This window comes from Neoarius graeffei, chromosome 25, assembly GCF_027579695.1.
Source record: "Neoarius graeffei isolate fNeoGra1 chromosome 25, fNeoGra1.pri, whole genome shotgun sequence".
Lineage (NCBI taxonomy): Eukaryota > Metazoa > Chordata > Actinopteri > Siluriformes > Ariidae > Neoarius > Neoarius graeffei.
The window spans coordinates 5,147,038-5,163,292 of NC_083593.1; the positions used below are offsets into that span (position 1 = coordinate 5,147,038).

Here is a 16,255-nt window from a genome sequence, read left to right on the forward strand (position 1 = left end):
TCACATAACCCCTTATTTCCTTTGGCTCCAAAACAGAGAAGAGTGAGTCAGGGCACGAGTCAGGAGCCCAGGTCAGTGTGTAAGATCCCACAATCGCCTGTTTGTCCTTCTGTCGCTTTGAAATCTGGAGCTGCGTTGGATGGACAACAAGAGCTTCACTTAGTCAGAGCTCGAGATAAAGCTACTGAACAGCAGAAACTCCAGGTCATACAGAGTGTGTGTGTGTGTGTGTGTGTGTGTGTTGCCTAGTTCAATGTTTAACTTCTCATCCCAATCTCCAGCTGCTGTTACAGAAAACATTCACAGCAAGGTGTGTAATTGCATTTTATGGCCCGTTCAGCATGATGGCTGTCACGAGCAAGTGTCAAGAATTAACCGCTTCGAACAAACACACCAAAGATTGAGATCGGAAATGATTTTCACACACGCAAGTAAAATCCAGGAAAGTATTGATATGATTTAGGGAAGTGAAAGTAGAGAAGTGAAAAGGTCTCAAGTTTCTTATTTCAAAGCATAAGTGTGTTTTATGGGTTTTTTTTTTTCCTGTAGACTTTTCTCAAATTCCATCATGGCCCTTCTTCAAGCCTGAGCCTCAACAGTCATGACCTTTGTCTCTCCACTTGCTCCCAGCATTTCCCAGCATGCCTTGCTTCAACATCTGCCCTCAACATGACAGCAGTAATCTGCTTCTTCTTTTTTTTTTTTTAAACTAACATTGCAATCTTGAGTTCAGTAAATGTTGCTGTTGGGGCTCAACAAGTGTTCTTTGGAAAGTTGTTGTTGTTCTTCATTTTCTAAAAATATCCTATTTTCTGACAGGAAACCACTCTGTGACAGGGTTCTGTGTAGACCCTTTGAGCTGAAGAGCCTGTAAAGGTTCTCGAGTCACCGGTTTTTGTACGAGGCTGCACCCAGCTGTGCGCTCACCTCAGATCTCAAGTGATTGATTAATGAGATTAAAAAGGCTTTCTGGTTGGTATAACTCCGCCTCCTGTTCTCCAGCCCCGCCTCCCAAAGTTAGTCGGTGACATTTTTTAATAAGCTTTCATTTTAATTTCATTTGGACATTGGATTTATGCTATATTCTACTTTCACAAAATAATTTGTTTAAAAATGAGATTACGGAGCATAACAATGCACAAGACCTTTATTACTTATTTGTTACACTAGAGCTCTCGCTCTCTCTGTCTTCCTCTGTCATCTATCTATCTATCTATCTATCTATCTATCTATCTATCTATCTATCTATCTATCTATCTATCTATCTATCTATGTTTATATCTCACTCTGTTTTTCAGCTGCTCACTGTCTATCTGTTGCACTCTCTCTTGCTGCTTTCTCTTCCTCTACATCTCTCTCTCTCTCTCTGTGTTTTTCTTTGTTGAGCTTCTCACTTGCTCACTGTCTGTTGCGCTCTCTCCCCTACCTGCCTTCTCTTGCTGTGTACACTGCTCTCTCTGTCTACCTTTGCATCTCTCTCGCTCCCTCTTTCTCTATTTCTCTGTCTGCCTCTCCCCTTTCTATCTGCTCTCTTTCTGTGCCTTCGCTTGCTCTACATTCTCTCTCTTTGTTTAGCTTTTCATTTGCTCACTGTCTATCTGTTGCTCTCTTTTGCGCTCTCTCTCTCTCTCCCTCTCTCCCCCACCTGCCTTCTCTTGCTCTACACTGCTCTCTGTTTCCCTTTGCATCTCTCTCCTGTCTCTCTCCCCCTCCCTCTTTCTCTGTCTGCCTCTCCCCTTTCTCTCTCTGTCTGCCACTCTCTCTGCCTTCTCTTCCTCTACATCGCTCGTGCTCTCTCCCTCACTCTGTCTCTCTTTGTTGAGCTTCTCACTTGCTCACTGTCTGTTGCTCTCTTTTGCTCTCCCTCTCTCTCCCCCTACCTGCCTTGTCTTGCTCTGCACTCCTCTCCCTCTTTCTCGGTCTGCCTCTCCCCTTTCTGTCCGTTCTCTCTCTCTCTCTCTCTCTCTCTGTTTAGCTTCTTATTTGCTCACTGTCTGTCTGTTGCTCTCTCTTTTGCGCTCCCTCTCTCTCCCCTTAACTGCCTTCTCTTGGTCTGCACTGCTGTCTACCTTTTGCACCTCTCTCTCTCTCCTCCTCTTTCTCTGTCTGCCTCTCCCCTTTCTATCCGCTCTCTCTCTCTCTCTCTCTCTCTCTCTCTCTCTCTCTCAGTAGCACATGATGTGACCTTCAGCCTACGTGTAAAGTCACAGCACAAACCCCTTTGAAAGCGTCAGTCCGAGGCCGTTATCTTTCTGCAGAATAAAGAATATGCACAGTATAAAATCTCACATTTCAGTAATTTGGCTGTAGCAACGCTGCTGTGTAACAGACTAAAGATTGCGAGTCCTGGTTTCTGACCATATTGACACTGTGATCGTTTGTACCTTGTGAATGTGCCTTTCCCCTGCACACCCACCCTGAGCCAACTTCACAGGTCATGCACTTCCAGCACAAGCATTTCTCCAAACCGTGCAAACGTACAAACGGTGGCGCGGCGTCAACCAATCTCACAGAGAGACTAGATTGAGATTAGAAGTTTGAGAAAGGTCACGGCGAGGGCAAAGCGAGCACATTTGTGCTGTGTGCTCTCGAAGATTCATTCCTTCTCCCATAGCTAAGAAACTCTCCATATGACCCAATACATCAGAGTGACCCTTAACTAACCTTCGCAGAGCAGTTAAGATAGATGCCATGAGGACTGGAGGAGACATTATGGGGTGACTCGGGTAGTTAGAGGCTTGGATACTTTTCAGGTGGACGGTTTCTCTCTTTGCTGCAAAAAGACTGCAATGATTCAGTTGTTTTGACAGTGCCGGCTCGTTTTACCAAAGCTACTGACTTTGGCCATTGACATGCCCGGGTCATCTCTGTAAGAGAAACCCACATGAAGGAGTTGAACTGGTTTTCAGACTTGTCTGTGGGCTCAAGATAAATAAATAAATAAATAAATAAAAACGCAAATGTGTCCTTTATCCAAAACAAACAAACAAAAAAAAACCCAATCCATCTCGTTTATTCGGTAGTAGCAGACAGTCTAATTAGCAGACTCTTATTTTGCATCAAAGCATTCATTAAATGAATTAATATGATTATTCGATTATAGTAGATGCTTTGATTAGATCTGTAAATTAGATTGTTTGTGATTTATTGATCATTGAGGATTTCTATTCTTTCTCTCAGATGAATTTTGGATATATTCAGAAACTGGGTATGTTCAATCCTTTCTTCTTATAAGAATGCAATTTTGATGAAAACACAAGTCAGTTTTATCTCCAAGTAAGCACTCATAGGCCTACGATAGTATTGGCTTTTTTTTTTAAGTGAAATAAAATTATATTTAAAATAAATGGGGTTCTTTGGGGTTTGTTCCTCATGTCAAAACCCAACATTTTTCTTTGACAGAGGTTTCCAGGGCTTTCTGGTAATCCTGGGATTTGACCTCACAATCTTCTGATCCTTATAACAGTCTATTTGCTAGTTTTCAAAAAAAAAAAAGAAAGTAAAAGAACATTTAACAAGCAAACCAACTGAGAACATCCTGCTTTATGACAACTCATCTCATTATCTCTAGCCGCTTTATCCTTCTACAGGGTCGCAGGCAAGCTGGAGCCTATCCCAGCTGACTACGGGCGAAAGGCGGGGTACACCCTGGACAAGTCGCCAGGTCATCACAGGGCTGACACATAGACACAGACAACCATTCACACTCACATTCACACCTACGCTCAATTTAGAGTCACCAGTTAACCTAACCTGCATGTCTTTGGACTGTGGGGGAAACCGGAGCACCCGGAGGAAACCCACGCGGACACGGGGAGAACATGCAAACTCCACACAGAAAGGCCCTCGCCGGCCCCGGGGCTCGAACCCAGGACCTTCTTGCTGTGAGGCGACAGCGCTAACCACTACACCACCGTGCCGCCCGCTTTATGACAACTCAACACAAGAAATTCAGTCAGAGGTTCGAATCAAAATCTGACCTTTACCCGAAGGTCAGTGGGTTTCATTTAGGAAGCCACAACTCTCACAGCAATATGAGTTGACGAAAAACTCACTTTTTCAGCGCTTGTGCTCCTTCATTTGGGTATCTGGAGCCGACCAACCTACAAACTCTGAAATAAGACACCCAGTCAGTTTCTTTTGTTCTGGTTCTGCATATTTCAGGAAACTTGTGCTTCAACAAGTTGTTCAGATTGGGCTCCACTTTCTATGTCACAAGGAGCTCATTAGAATTATGCCACCTCCTCGTCTGGGTGTCTCCACTGATGGCTCTGCCTTTGCAAATGAATTTACATGAAGAAAGTGCTACCTGACTGGTGGAAGAGGGGGGTGGAGTGAACAGTGGCTCATTATCATTTAAAGGAACAGACGCTCAAATCTGCTGTTCTGAACAGGGCTGTTTAGGGTGAGAAGATGCTGTGGGGATATATCCTTGTAGTATTTTGACGAAAGCATCTCAGACATTTTATGAAGACCTCAGTGAACTGCGTCAACTTTGTGGAAGAGGGGTATAATATGATGTCGCGTTTAACATGCAGGATCTAAATTCAAGCAGAACTGAAATTACATTGGGACAGCCGCTCTGCATCAGTGGACCTTGAAACCTTTGAGAAATGTTCTATAGCACTGAAATACATAAGCTGCACGTCCATATCTCTCTAGAGCTTCTGTAATCTGTGTGTCTTATAAATGTGGTTTCCCCCCCCCCCAAATGCAGATACGCGGAGATCTACAAGGACGATCCAAGATGAGAATCCGTCATTCTTAAAATTCTGGTTTGGATCCACTGACATCGAGTACAGATTAATCTAAGAATAATAAACTGAACACATTAATTGCACAACTCTACCTCCTACCTCGCTGATGACTTTGTAAGGAATAGGGAGAGACGAAATCCCAGAGGTCTCTGAAAATGAGCCAGTACAGATTAGGCTTTTGGGGTTTGAACCCCTCCTGTAATGTTTTATAACGGTCCCAAATGCTTATTCGTGGCTGGTTAAAATAACACACACAGCGCAGGTGATTATACACATCTTGTATACATCTTGTGTCGTAGTTGTGCTATAATGATGCTCGTAAAATGATTTCTCCAAATTTCCATGTCCCTTAGTTTGTTTAATCACATTTTATTTGCTACCAGCTGCATATGAGAGGGGTGACGGCTCATTAAGTGTAGTAGGAGAGAAATAAATATAGATATTGTTTTCTAAAGTAAAGTACCGTCCACCTGCTGTGTTTTATGCAGTTATCTAATCAGCCAATCCCTTGACGGCAGCATAGTGCATAAAATCATGCAGATACAAATCAAGAGCTTCAGTTAATGTTCACAATGTTCAAACATCAGAATGGGAAAAATTGTGATCTCAAAGTGTGACTTTCTTTCACTGTGGCATGGGTGTTGGTTTGAGCCAGATGGACTGGTTTGAGTATTTCAGAAACTGCTGATCTCTTGGGGTTTTCACACACAAACAACAGTCTGTAGAGCTTACACAGAATGGTGCGAAAAACAAAAAACATCCAGTGAGTGAGCGGCAGTTCTGTGGGTGGAAACAAATGCCTTGTTGATAAGAGAGATCAGAGGGAAATGGACAGATTGGTTTGAGCTTTTTTGCCAGGAAGGATATAGCAACTCTTTACAACCATGGTGAGCAGAAAAGCATCCCATCATGCAACAGCAGAACACCGCATTGGGTTCCACTCCTACCAGCCAAGAACAAGGATCTTAGAATCAACAAGAAGTTCCTATTAAAGTAGCCGGTAAGCATATATTAATTTCTATGGGTTAACCTGGTTGACAGTGAATTGAATAAATTAAGTGACAAATTCTGAGCTCCACTCCTAATTTTACTGCTGTGTAACATCTACTGCGTCACACTGATGAAATTTATTTTTACGTCGTGGAAGTGGTCTCATCCTTCTGAAATGAATTCTTGAGTATTACAGGGTACCAATACTTTGTGCATAGTAACAGCTGGGTTACATGGTGTAATTGTACACCTGTTCATGGAGTTGAAGGTTTACATCAATCTAAACTTAGTTAAATTTAATCTAAGATTGTGGGGTTTTTTTTGTTGTTGTTGTTAAATAATGTGACTGGTGAGTGTTGTTGTGTCACAGAATGTAAGAGCCAATCAGCTTCCAGTATGCAAATACAGGCCATGTCACACTATTTTACCAGAGTGTAGAGAAAGACACATGTACGCTTGGGTGTCTTTTCAATTTGTGTATTCATCCAATCTTGATATGGAAGTCAAAGCGGAGGTGACTTTGTTCATGACTTTCTTTTGTAAAACTCCAACATTTTTTTAAAATTCAGGATAATAAAAAAAATGTATGGCCTTCAAAACAAGTCTTCAGTCACCACACATGAACAGCTTTTGAACAAGGCTATATAGAGACGCTGTTCGATCAGTGTCATGCCATAATCAAAAGTAAAGATTCACCAACATCTCAAATTATCTTTGCTTCAAATGATTGCTTAAAGATGACGTTTGTTTGTTTGTTTGTTTGTTTGTTTGTTTGTTTGTTTATTATTGTTTTTTTAAAGCAGTTGTACTATCTGAGCAGGGACATGTCGTACAGCAGGGATGGAGCAGATCAACAAAATATAATATCCTGGCAACCTGATTCGCATCTTTAAATAGAAATCGTGCATGTGTTTGTTTCGCATATGGGAGAGAATCAGGTCAGTGTATAGACTCAATGAGAGCTTCTATGCTGCCTTGAAGGACAGGACTTTATGTAGAAACAGTACGCGCTTATATTTCCCAAATATGGTGCCTTCCACAGAGTCAGGTTATGCAACTGTTTAGCCTGGGAAATTATTGAGCAACACTACCATCTGGTGGACATTCATGCTCTGTGCAGTGAATTAAAAAAAAAACTCAATCCGCAAAACGTTTCTGGGCAAACAATAAACCAACCTTTTACAGATTAATACCACATCTGTACTGAATGTTCTGTTCTGATAGGTCAGAATGCTAATGATTGACCGATTAATTTGCTATACCTAACTGATTAAATCTTTCTTTAAAAAAATGATCTCTGAGATTAGTTGATCTTAATGCGCTTGGCAGCAAACGCCTTGTTGAGAAGAGAGAGCCGAGGAAAATGGACAGATTGGTTCAAGTTTTTTTTGGCAGGAAGAATATAGTAACTCATATAATCACTCTTTACAACTGTGGTGAGCAGAAAAGTATCTCAGCATGCAACAGCAGAAGACCACATTGGGTTCCACTCCTGCCAGCCAAGAACATGAACCTTAGAATCAAGAACAGGTTCCTATTAAAGTATCTGGTGAGTGTATATTTTTCATTAAAATTACTGGAATCTCTTTTTAATGATTTACCCTCCAGCAATCACAGAGCTGACTGCACTGGGGAGGAAGAAGAATATTAGAAGATTAAATATTTAATAGCAATCGAATTACTAAGCAGGTAGCACTTATGCCTGCAAATAAAAACCCAAAACGGTGCCATGATGCTCAGAGGAACAGAGATGAGATGGATCATGAAGAAATGGAAGCTATTAAATTTGAAATCCAGCACTGAACGAGGCGTATATGTTTATACTTGCTGTAGAATGAGTCTAAAGGAAAACAGTTGGAGAGAAATAAGAGGGAAAGAATTCACAGCCATGTGGTGTACCATAATTAGGACATAAGAATTCCAACACAGTTTGCTGGACGGTTATGTGCTCGGTATTTATTCTACCTCTCACTCTGTATGGAGTGCAGGATGAGACCTTCAGCCTACTCCAAAGGTCACAGCAGAACCTTGTGGAGGCGGCCTACCACTTCTCACAGCAGCCCACTCCATTTCCACAGTGCTTTTCAGAAATATGCATTCATTTTTTTAGTGCATGTCACATTCTGTCATCTTAAAGAAATAGCTCACACACATACACAACAAAAAAATAGAGAATTGCCCCAAATTTCCATCTACAAAGACAAGCACTGTAAACTTCTTTAGATTTGTTGCTAGGAATAAAAGACTTGGGTTTGTGCAGTTATAGGAAAATAATCAAGCGTAGAGTGGTGTGATGAAGCTGTGTTAACAGTATGAGCTTGAAGTTAGTCATTTTCTTCTAATGGGACATCCTGAAGTGGTTTGGTCCTCTTATTTACCAATCATTTTTATTTATCATACTTTTTAGCCATTTATGGTTATGTTTAATGCTGTGGAACGTCTCTGAAACAAGTTAGTTCCTGTTCTCACTTATGTATATAGAAGCTATAAATGGTCATTCCCTCATCAACTTTTTTTTTTTCCAGAGAGAGAGAGAGAGGAAATATTTACAGCTTTACCCCAGACTGTTACAAAGCTCTGACACTGGAGACTTGTTCCAAACATTGTATTACACATTGAATCACTTCAAACATCCAGTTTTGCATTCAAACCTTGGAAAAATCTTAGGCTGCTTTCATGACAACCCACATACTGTAACCATGGCAACACTTGTACTACTAACTGTTCAGGCTATTTACATTACAGGCATTTAACAGACGCTCTTATCCAGAGCAACCTGGAGGGCAGTTGGGCGTTTGGTGCCTTGCTCAAGGACACTTCAGCCATTCCTGCTGGTCCAGGGAATTGAGCCAGTGACCTTTTGGTCCAAAAGCTGCTTCTCTAACAATTAGGCCATGGTATTTAGTTTAGTTTAAATTTGTCTAAATTTCTTAACAGCAAAGATTATGTTTATTAATCACCTCATTTCGTCTTTCTTTCTTTCTTTCTTTCTTTCTTTCTTTCTTTCTTTCTTTCTGGGGGGGAGGTAGAATGAGGATTAGATGACAAATGCACTTTAATTCTGTGCAGACCCACACTTTAATCTCAGATTAATCTACTAGTTTATTTAGTCAAGCTTGTCTGACAGGAAGGGTCGGGCCACAACTCATCTTCAGCAGCTGGAGTTTCATTTCTCCTTTTTAAAAAAAAAATAAATGACTTAATCCTCTCAGATTACAGCTTGCAGTCTCCAAAGTTTCAGTTTCAGTTCATTTTCTTTTTCTTTGAAAATGAAAAGAAACTGATTCGTCTTATTTACCACATTTCATGTTTTTTTTTCATTATTATTAACCCTTTTCTTATAACTCATCATCCTCATCATGATCGAAGTGAAACTGAGCCAGACCCAGCTAACAGAAACGCAACTCCTCAGTATAAACCAAGCGTCTCTTCTCTTTTCTCTTCTCCCTCTTCTTCTCTGTTTGTTTTTTCCCATCCGTATTCCTACGAATCTCACATCCTGCACTATGATTGGCCATCATTTTGCGGTCGGCTGAATTCTCATTGGCTTACTCGGAGGAATTTGGGCTGTTAGCCAATCCGAGCGGTGAAGGCGGGATGTCTCGAATGCGGGTAGGGAAAAAAAACACGACGAGATTCTTTTTTCCTATCCCATGCCTGCGCTTCCCATGGCGCCCGCTGCTGAGCTGCTAAGCGGGGGAACGTTTTAATTCACTATTATTTAACTTTGGAGTTCCCGTTACTTGCGTTTATTCTTTTTAATTCGTGAATTCGTTTAATTTTGCACCCTGGAGCGGCCATGACGGTGGAGCAGAATGTCCTCCAGCAGCACTCTCAGAAGGTAACGCGCTCGTGCGCGCAATGTTTTGCTATGCGCCAGTCTGGGAAAGTTAGCATTAGCTTAGCTAGCTAATAAACTAGCTAGCTTCTTTGGGTCTCAACCTGGTGTTTATTTGCGTCCCGCTTGCTGTTTTATTTTTTTCTTCCTCTAGGAAATTGTGAATTGTGTTTCGATATGTGTACTACTCCAGGATTTAATGTCAGCTAGCTGTGCAGCTAATGTTGACATGGGCTCCGTGACACGCCTAGTTTCGAGCTGCTAGTCACGTAACGCCTCATCTCGTTTAGCACACTGCTTTACTATTGTGGTACTTTTATTTTCTTTGCGGCTTCATTTTTGACGGGTTTAGTCACTGGGGTCATTTACTCTGCTATAACACACTGACTGTGCCACATGCACATTTATAACATGTTTATAACGCCTTTATTACACTGTCAGTGATGCACGTGCAAGTCAGTGTTGAATACAGCATAGTGTGTACTGTGTGTACAGTATTGTCATGAGCATTTTTGTTTTCATTTTAATTTAGCCAGGAATGGGAAAATGTGTAAAAACATTTTCACACGTCATTCTGTACCAGTCTTGTGTTCAACCAATTAAAATGCAATCCCTGGGGGCGTGGCTTGTTCAGAGTAAATATGGTTCCTCAGTTCGTCTTGCTGTGTCTCAATTCGTGATCATTCGTACTTACGCTTGCTCACGATGAGTCTCTGGTACCCAGATCGTGCACACATAGTGGTAAAATAATTGTTTGAAATCCTGGACACTGGTCACCTTCAGTGATCGCCATCTTTGCTCTGTAGCAGAAGGGGAAGGACCACGAGCCTGTTTTCAGCCAGCTGGAGGAGTTGATGCCGATGATGATGTAATTTCTACGTTGTGTGAAACAGGGCCGGTTCAGAGCCGGTGCCTAATTTTGAACCAGTTCTTTGCATTTTAAAGATCCAGCTCTCAGTCAGGAAAACTACCAATAACATGAGCACTGTGCTGATCTAGAACCAAGAACCGATTACGCTGACCAACCAGACCAATTAAAACTTTCTGACCGCCAAAGTACAGACATATAGAGTCTGAAACAGCTCTAGCTCCAACCCAGAACTAGCACCTAGTTTGCATTGGTTTGAAAGGGGTGTCTTTAGCTGTTCGACAGTGATCATATAACTACATCCTGGTGTTCTCCTGTGGTCATTTTATCGCTGTGTGTGTGTATGTGTATATATATATATATATATATATATATATATATATATATATATATATAAAATGTGTGTGTGTGGTTTTTTTTTTAAATATCCAGTCTGTATAGGGGTTATGTCAGGTGTTTTTGTCATGGTGTCATGCACGCTTGTCAGAGTACACACAGTATTGCCTTTAAGGTTCATAAACCTAATATATCAATACGTCTCATGTTTTAATACAAAACTACACGTTACACACGTCCCAGACTGAAATCCTGTCCTCATGTCCCTTTAAAACATACAGGACTTCTTGCACTTACTGTTATCTGAGGTCTTGTGTTTTTGGCATTGCTGACACTTATCAAATAACAGTTGTGAAATGCTGTTCTGCATGTTGGGATAGTCAGTGAGTCGTACTGTGCGAGAGGAGAGCATCTCGATAAGTGTGCATGCTGTTCGGAGGTTGAGTGGAGAATCTGTGTCTGGTAGAGAAGAAGGGAAAGTTTGTTCTGCCCGATGCAGTGCAATTTGCATAATGCGCACAAAACGAATTAAAACAGCACTGCTGATGTGTCAGTAGTTATGAAATGAGCAGTACTGCACAAACGGGTCAGTCGTGTGGAAAAACAAGAGCTGCACGTTGGTGATTTGTTACATCATCACTGAGAAGTCTCCCATACACTGACATATATTTTAAGCTTGCAGAGGGTTGAATCACTTGCTCAGAGGATATTAGTATTTGATGAATATTGGGTTTTGTGTCCAAATTGAAGAAAATGGAGGTGCTGTAATCTTCTACAGGCACGAGTGTTTTCCTGGGAAATACACCACTTGTATTTTCATATGAGCTCCATCCAGGACATGGAGAACCAAAACTGTGACGTAAATCTCTGTAGGTCACTTTTGAAGAAATCAGTGAATTGTTTTGATAAATTTCGGTACATTTTTGTTTGTGAAGATATCGATATAATAAAAAGAAAATCACACGTTGGCTTGAAGATATGAAGTTTATTTTCTCGTGTTGAAAAATTCACGTTTTTGAGATGAAATACATCTTGGATCTGAGTGACATATTTAAATAATATTGGCTGGTGTTGAGTGGTATATTTGATATATTCCATTCAGCTAGTATGATACTGAACAAGTCGAAGACGAGTAGCTGAATGGAAGGTATCTGATATACCACAAAAAAAGCCAGCCAATATTCTCATCATACATACACACACACTTCATATCGGCATTCTCAAAGCCCAAGGAAAGCTTACCCTTGACTCGGTGCTGTTAGCGCGGCAGTCCAGTTACTTTCTAGCTGGTGTAGTGCTAGTGAAGGCCAGTGCTGGCGCAGTCAAGCCTATTATTATTATTATTATTATTATTATTATTATTATTGTCTTTTTTTTTCCCTGTGTAATTTACTTTTAAAATCAACATCAATAGCTACACACATCGGAGCAATCTGGAAGCCAAAGTTCTCTCAAGATCTTCTGCTTTTAGCAAAGCAAACCTCACAGCCATGTTTGTTGACAAACTGTCACAGTCGCTCGCTAGCGCAGAAGTTTTACATCTCCGATGTGTCTCTCTTCCAGTTTTTCGATGTCTGTTGGTATAGTTTTCTCTTGTAAATATACGTGAAGAATATATAATGAAGTTTTGGTAGCCTTTTTGGTGTTCACTGAATCTTTGGTTTGAGTTTTCAGTTTATTTATTTAGTGCTTAGCTAATCCTAGCAGTAGCACTGGATTAGCCTCGTCTTCTCTCTTTCCTGGCCAACAAAGAAATGATTGTGCACATGCGCAGCAGAAAAGTTTTGTCATTGGATCTTCACATTAGTTCTGATGTGTGATGTCGTGTTGTCTTGGCAACTTGCAATATTACAACAGTATTGCACGCCCATTCTCCTTTGGGGAGAGCGGCGTAATACATGGAGGATAAGTGAAATGATATAACAATATTGCATGTTCTCAGTCAACTCTCTAGAAGGGAATAGAATACGTGTTTTTATTCCATGGAAAAAGTGGCCCGTATGTATAATAATCACTGATATTTCACTCCCATGACGTCACTCACAATGTTTTCCCGCTGACTGGATGCGCGTTTTCAAAATGGCGAACTGGTTCAAAATTAAAATTCTTTTGATTAACTTGCATTATTTTATTATTATTATTATTATTTTATTTATTTTTTCTTTTTTGTGTGGATGTGTCCATATAATATAAAGAACATAACATGTTGGCACGAACATGTGCAGTTTATGTTCTTGTGTGGAAAATATTTTCACTCATTCGCTTAGTTCACTTGTGAAATATATACATTCACCACTTGAAGATAAACTTTTATATCTTCACACAACCATGTAATATCTTTTATGTACGACAATAGTTTGTACAATGGATTGCAATTCTTTCTCAAAAGATTCTCCATCAATGCAAGACACCAAAGATCCAAAATTCATTCAGTTTAGTTGGATGGATGGAATTTATTAATCCCCAAGGGCAAATTTGGGAATACTTTGGGTATTATGAGGCTGATGATTAGAAAAAAGACCATTGCAGTGTGCTAAGATATAAATTACTTTAAACATAGCTAATATGAGAAATTGTATCAGGAGCGAGCAATAGCAGGAATAACCAGAGAACCCTTGAACAGGCCCTCGTAAAGATCTGTGCCCTTAATCAGTCGTAGAAAATCAAGGCATTGAGAATCTTTTTAGAAACGAATCCAGACTCCTCCTCCTCCTCTTTTGGCTGTTCCCGTTAGGGGTCACCACAGATGTCCCTCCATCTCCTCCTGTCCTCTGTATCTTTTTCTGTCGAACCAACCGACCTTCCTCATGTCCTCCTTCACCACATCCATAAATCTCATCTTTGCCCTTCCTCATTTCTTTCTACCTGGCAACTCCATCTCCAGCATTCTTTTCCCAATATACCCCGGATCTCTCCTCTGTACGTGTCCAAACCTTCTCAATCTTACCTCTCTCACTTTGTCTCCAAGGTGTCCTACATGTCCCTCTGTCCCTCTAATATACTAATTTCTCATCCTGTACAAATTTATCACTCCTCAATGAGAATCTCAGTATCTTCAGCTCCACTGCGTCCAGTTCAGCCTCCTGTCTTTCTGTCAGTGCCACTGTCTCCAAACCATGAATGAATCCAACCACACTGCATTCAAATCCCATTGTGAGACTTGTGAAGAATCCCACCTTTAGTGCGTCCCTACATCAGTGGAGCCGTTTTCTGTCAGAATTAACATAAGTGGGGGGGCGTCGTGGCTCAGGTGGTTAAGGCGCCATACCATGAATGCGGGCGACCCGGGTTCGATTCCGGCCCGAGGTCATTTCCCGATCCCTTCCCGTCTCTCTCTCCCGCTCATTTCCTGTCTCTACACTGTCCTATCCAATAAAGGTGCAAAAAGCCCAAAAAAATATCTTTAAAAAAAAAAAAAGAATTAACATAAGTGATGATAAACTTTTTAGATTTTTTTTCTTAATCACAAATCCATAGTCAGTTTATTGTTTCTGTTGCATATAGTTACTTTTGACAGTAAAGTAACTTCTTAAGTTTAGTATAGGACAGCAAGATGTTCGTCTTCTCCACTCATGGACACTCATTTCTGATTATTTACTATATTACATATTCCAGGTTTAACTGGTACACTGCTTTTTATCCAAAGAGTCTTCCATTTCACTGGGATATTAGTTAAACTGCACTGCAGTGATTCCACTGAGTTGCCAGTAAAGGCTGAATTGTACTTGCTTTAAACTCTGCATAATTTACGCAAGATGGCTGTAGCATGTATCGTGTGGTCATGTGAAGTTGTTTCTATTCTAAGCAGTTATTGAGTACTAACACCATCTGGTTTTCTTATTTATTACAGTTAGTGTCTGAATTTTAAAAACTGCCCATGTTGCCTTCAGACCTACCGAAAGTTCCGTTTTTATAGACGTGTTTTTTTTTTTTTTAAAGTAGATATTATATTTGAGACGCAGATCATGACAACAATCATGATGACCGCAGAGAGTTTTAAAAGGAAACAATTGTTTCTAAGCATAAAATTGTGAAGTATTATAGTCTGATTTGGAAATCTGACCGACACGGGATGTTTTGGCTCTGATGTGCCATCTAGTGCATGTCTCTTTTAATCCTCCAGACGTACGTAAACTATATGCGAGTGTGTGAACGATGGCACTTGTGTTGCCGCCACTTCTGCATGCGCACACAGTCATGCACCAAGCGTAAATATAAACCCGATCATGTACACACAGTATATTACACACACAGGTATGTTGCAGCAGGAGAAACAGCAAAAAGTTGCTGTGACACATGCTAGATAGATTCGTCGTATCATCACATGGCATTTTATTAAAATTAGGCAGATGATTCAGAAACAGCTGGTTTGGGAATCGACATGTGACTTGGTGCACTGGAACAAGCTCAGTTCTGAAATTCAGCTGGTGTCAGGTGTTTTGTTTTAATCTTGCATGATTTCCATTATTATTATTATTATTATTATTATGGGCGGCACGGTGGTGTAGTGGTTAGCGCTGTCACCTCACAGCAAGAAGGTCCGGGTTTGAGCCCCGGGGCCGGCGAGGGCCTTTCTGTGTGGAGTTTGCATGTTCTCCCCGTGTTCACGTGGGTTTCCTCCGGGTGCTCCGGTTTCCCCCACAGTCCAAAGACATGCAGGTTAGGTTAACTGGTGACTCTAAATTGACCGTGAGTGTGAATGGTTGTCTATGTGTCAGCCCTGTGATGACCTGGCGACTTGTCCAGGGTGTACCCCGCCTTTCGCCTGTAGTCAGCTGGGATAGGCTCCAGCTTGCCTGCGACCCTGTAGAAGGATAAAGCGGCTAGAGATAATGAGATGAGATTATTATTATTATTATTATTATTGTTATTATTATTATTGTGGGCGGCACGGTGTTGTAGTGGTTAGCGCTGTTGCCTCACAGCAAGAAGGTCCGGGTTCGAGCCCCGTGGCCGGCGAGGGCCTTTCTGTGTGGAGTTTGCATGTTCTCCCTGTGTCCGCGTGGGTTTCCTCCGGGTGCTCCGGTTTCCCCCACAGTCCAAAGACATGCAAGTTAGGTTAACTGGTGACTCTAAATTGACCGTGAGTGTGAATGGTTGTCTGTGTCTATGTGTCAGCCCTGTGATGACCTGGCGACTTGTCCAGGGTGTACCCCGCCTTTCGCCTGTAGTCAGCTGGGATAGGCTCCAGCGTGCCTGCGACCCTGTAGAAGGATAAAGCGGCTACAGATAATGAGATGAGATTATTATTATTATTATTATTGTTATTATTATTATTGTGGGCGGCATGGTGTTGTAGTGGTTAGCGCTGTCGCCTCACAGCAAGAAGGTCCGGGTTCGAGCCCCGTGGCCGGCGAGGGCCTTTCTGTGTGGAGTTTGCATGTTCTCCCCGTGTCCGCGTGGGTTTCCTCCGGGTGCTCCGGTTTCCCCCACAGTCCAAAGACATGCAGGTTAGGTTAACTGGTG

The 16,255-nt window shown here is 41.4% G+C and overlaps 1 protein-coding gene across 2 annotated transcripts in view; it reads left to right on the forward strand.

Annotated features, from left to right (window-relative positions):
• Positions 1 to 9,372: 9,372 nt before the first annotated feature.
• The window catches only part of usp25 (ubiquitin specific peptidase 25), a 55,591-nt gene continuing 48,708 nt past the window's right edge, over positions 9,373 to 16,255 (forward strand). The window contains exon 1 of one of the 2 annotated variants that reach the window (XM_060908543.1): positions 9,373 to 9,588. In XM_060908543.1, the coding sequence (XP_060764526.1) occupies positions 9,547 to 9,588 (42 nt within the window). In that variant the 5' untranslated portion in view covers positions 9,373 to 9,546. The remainder of the gene's footprint in view (positions 9,589 to 16,255) is intronic. The other variant, XM_060908544.1, reaches the window with a different exon arrangement.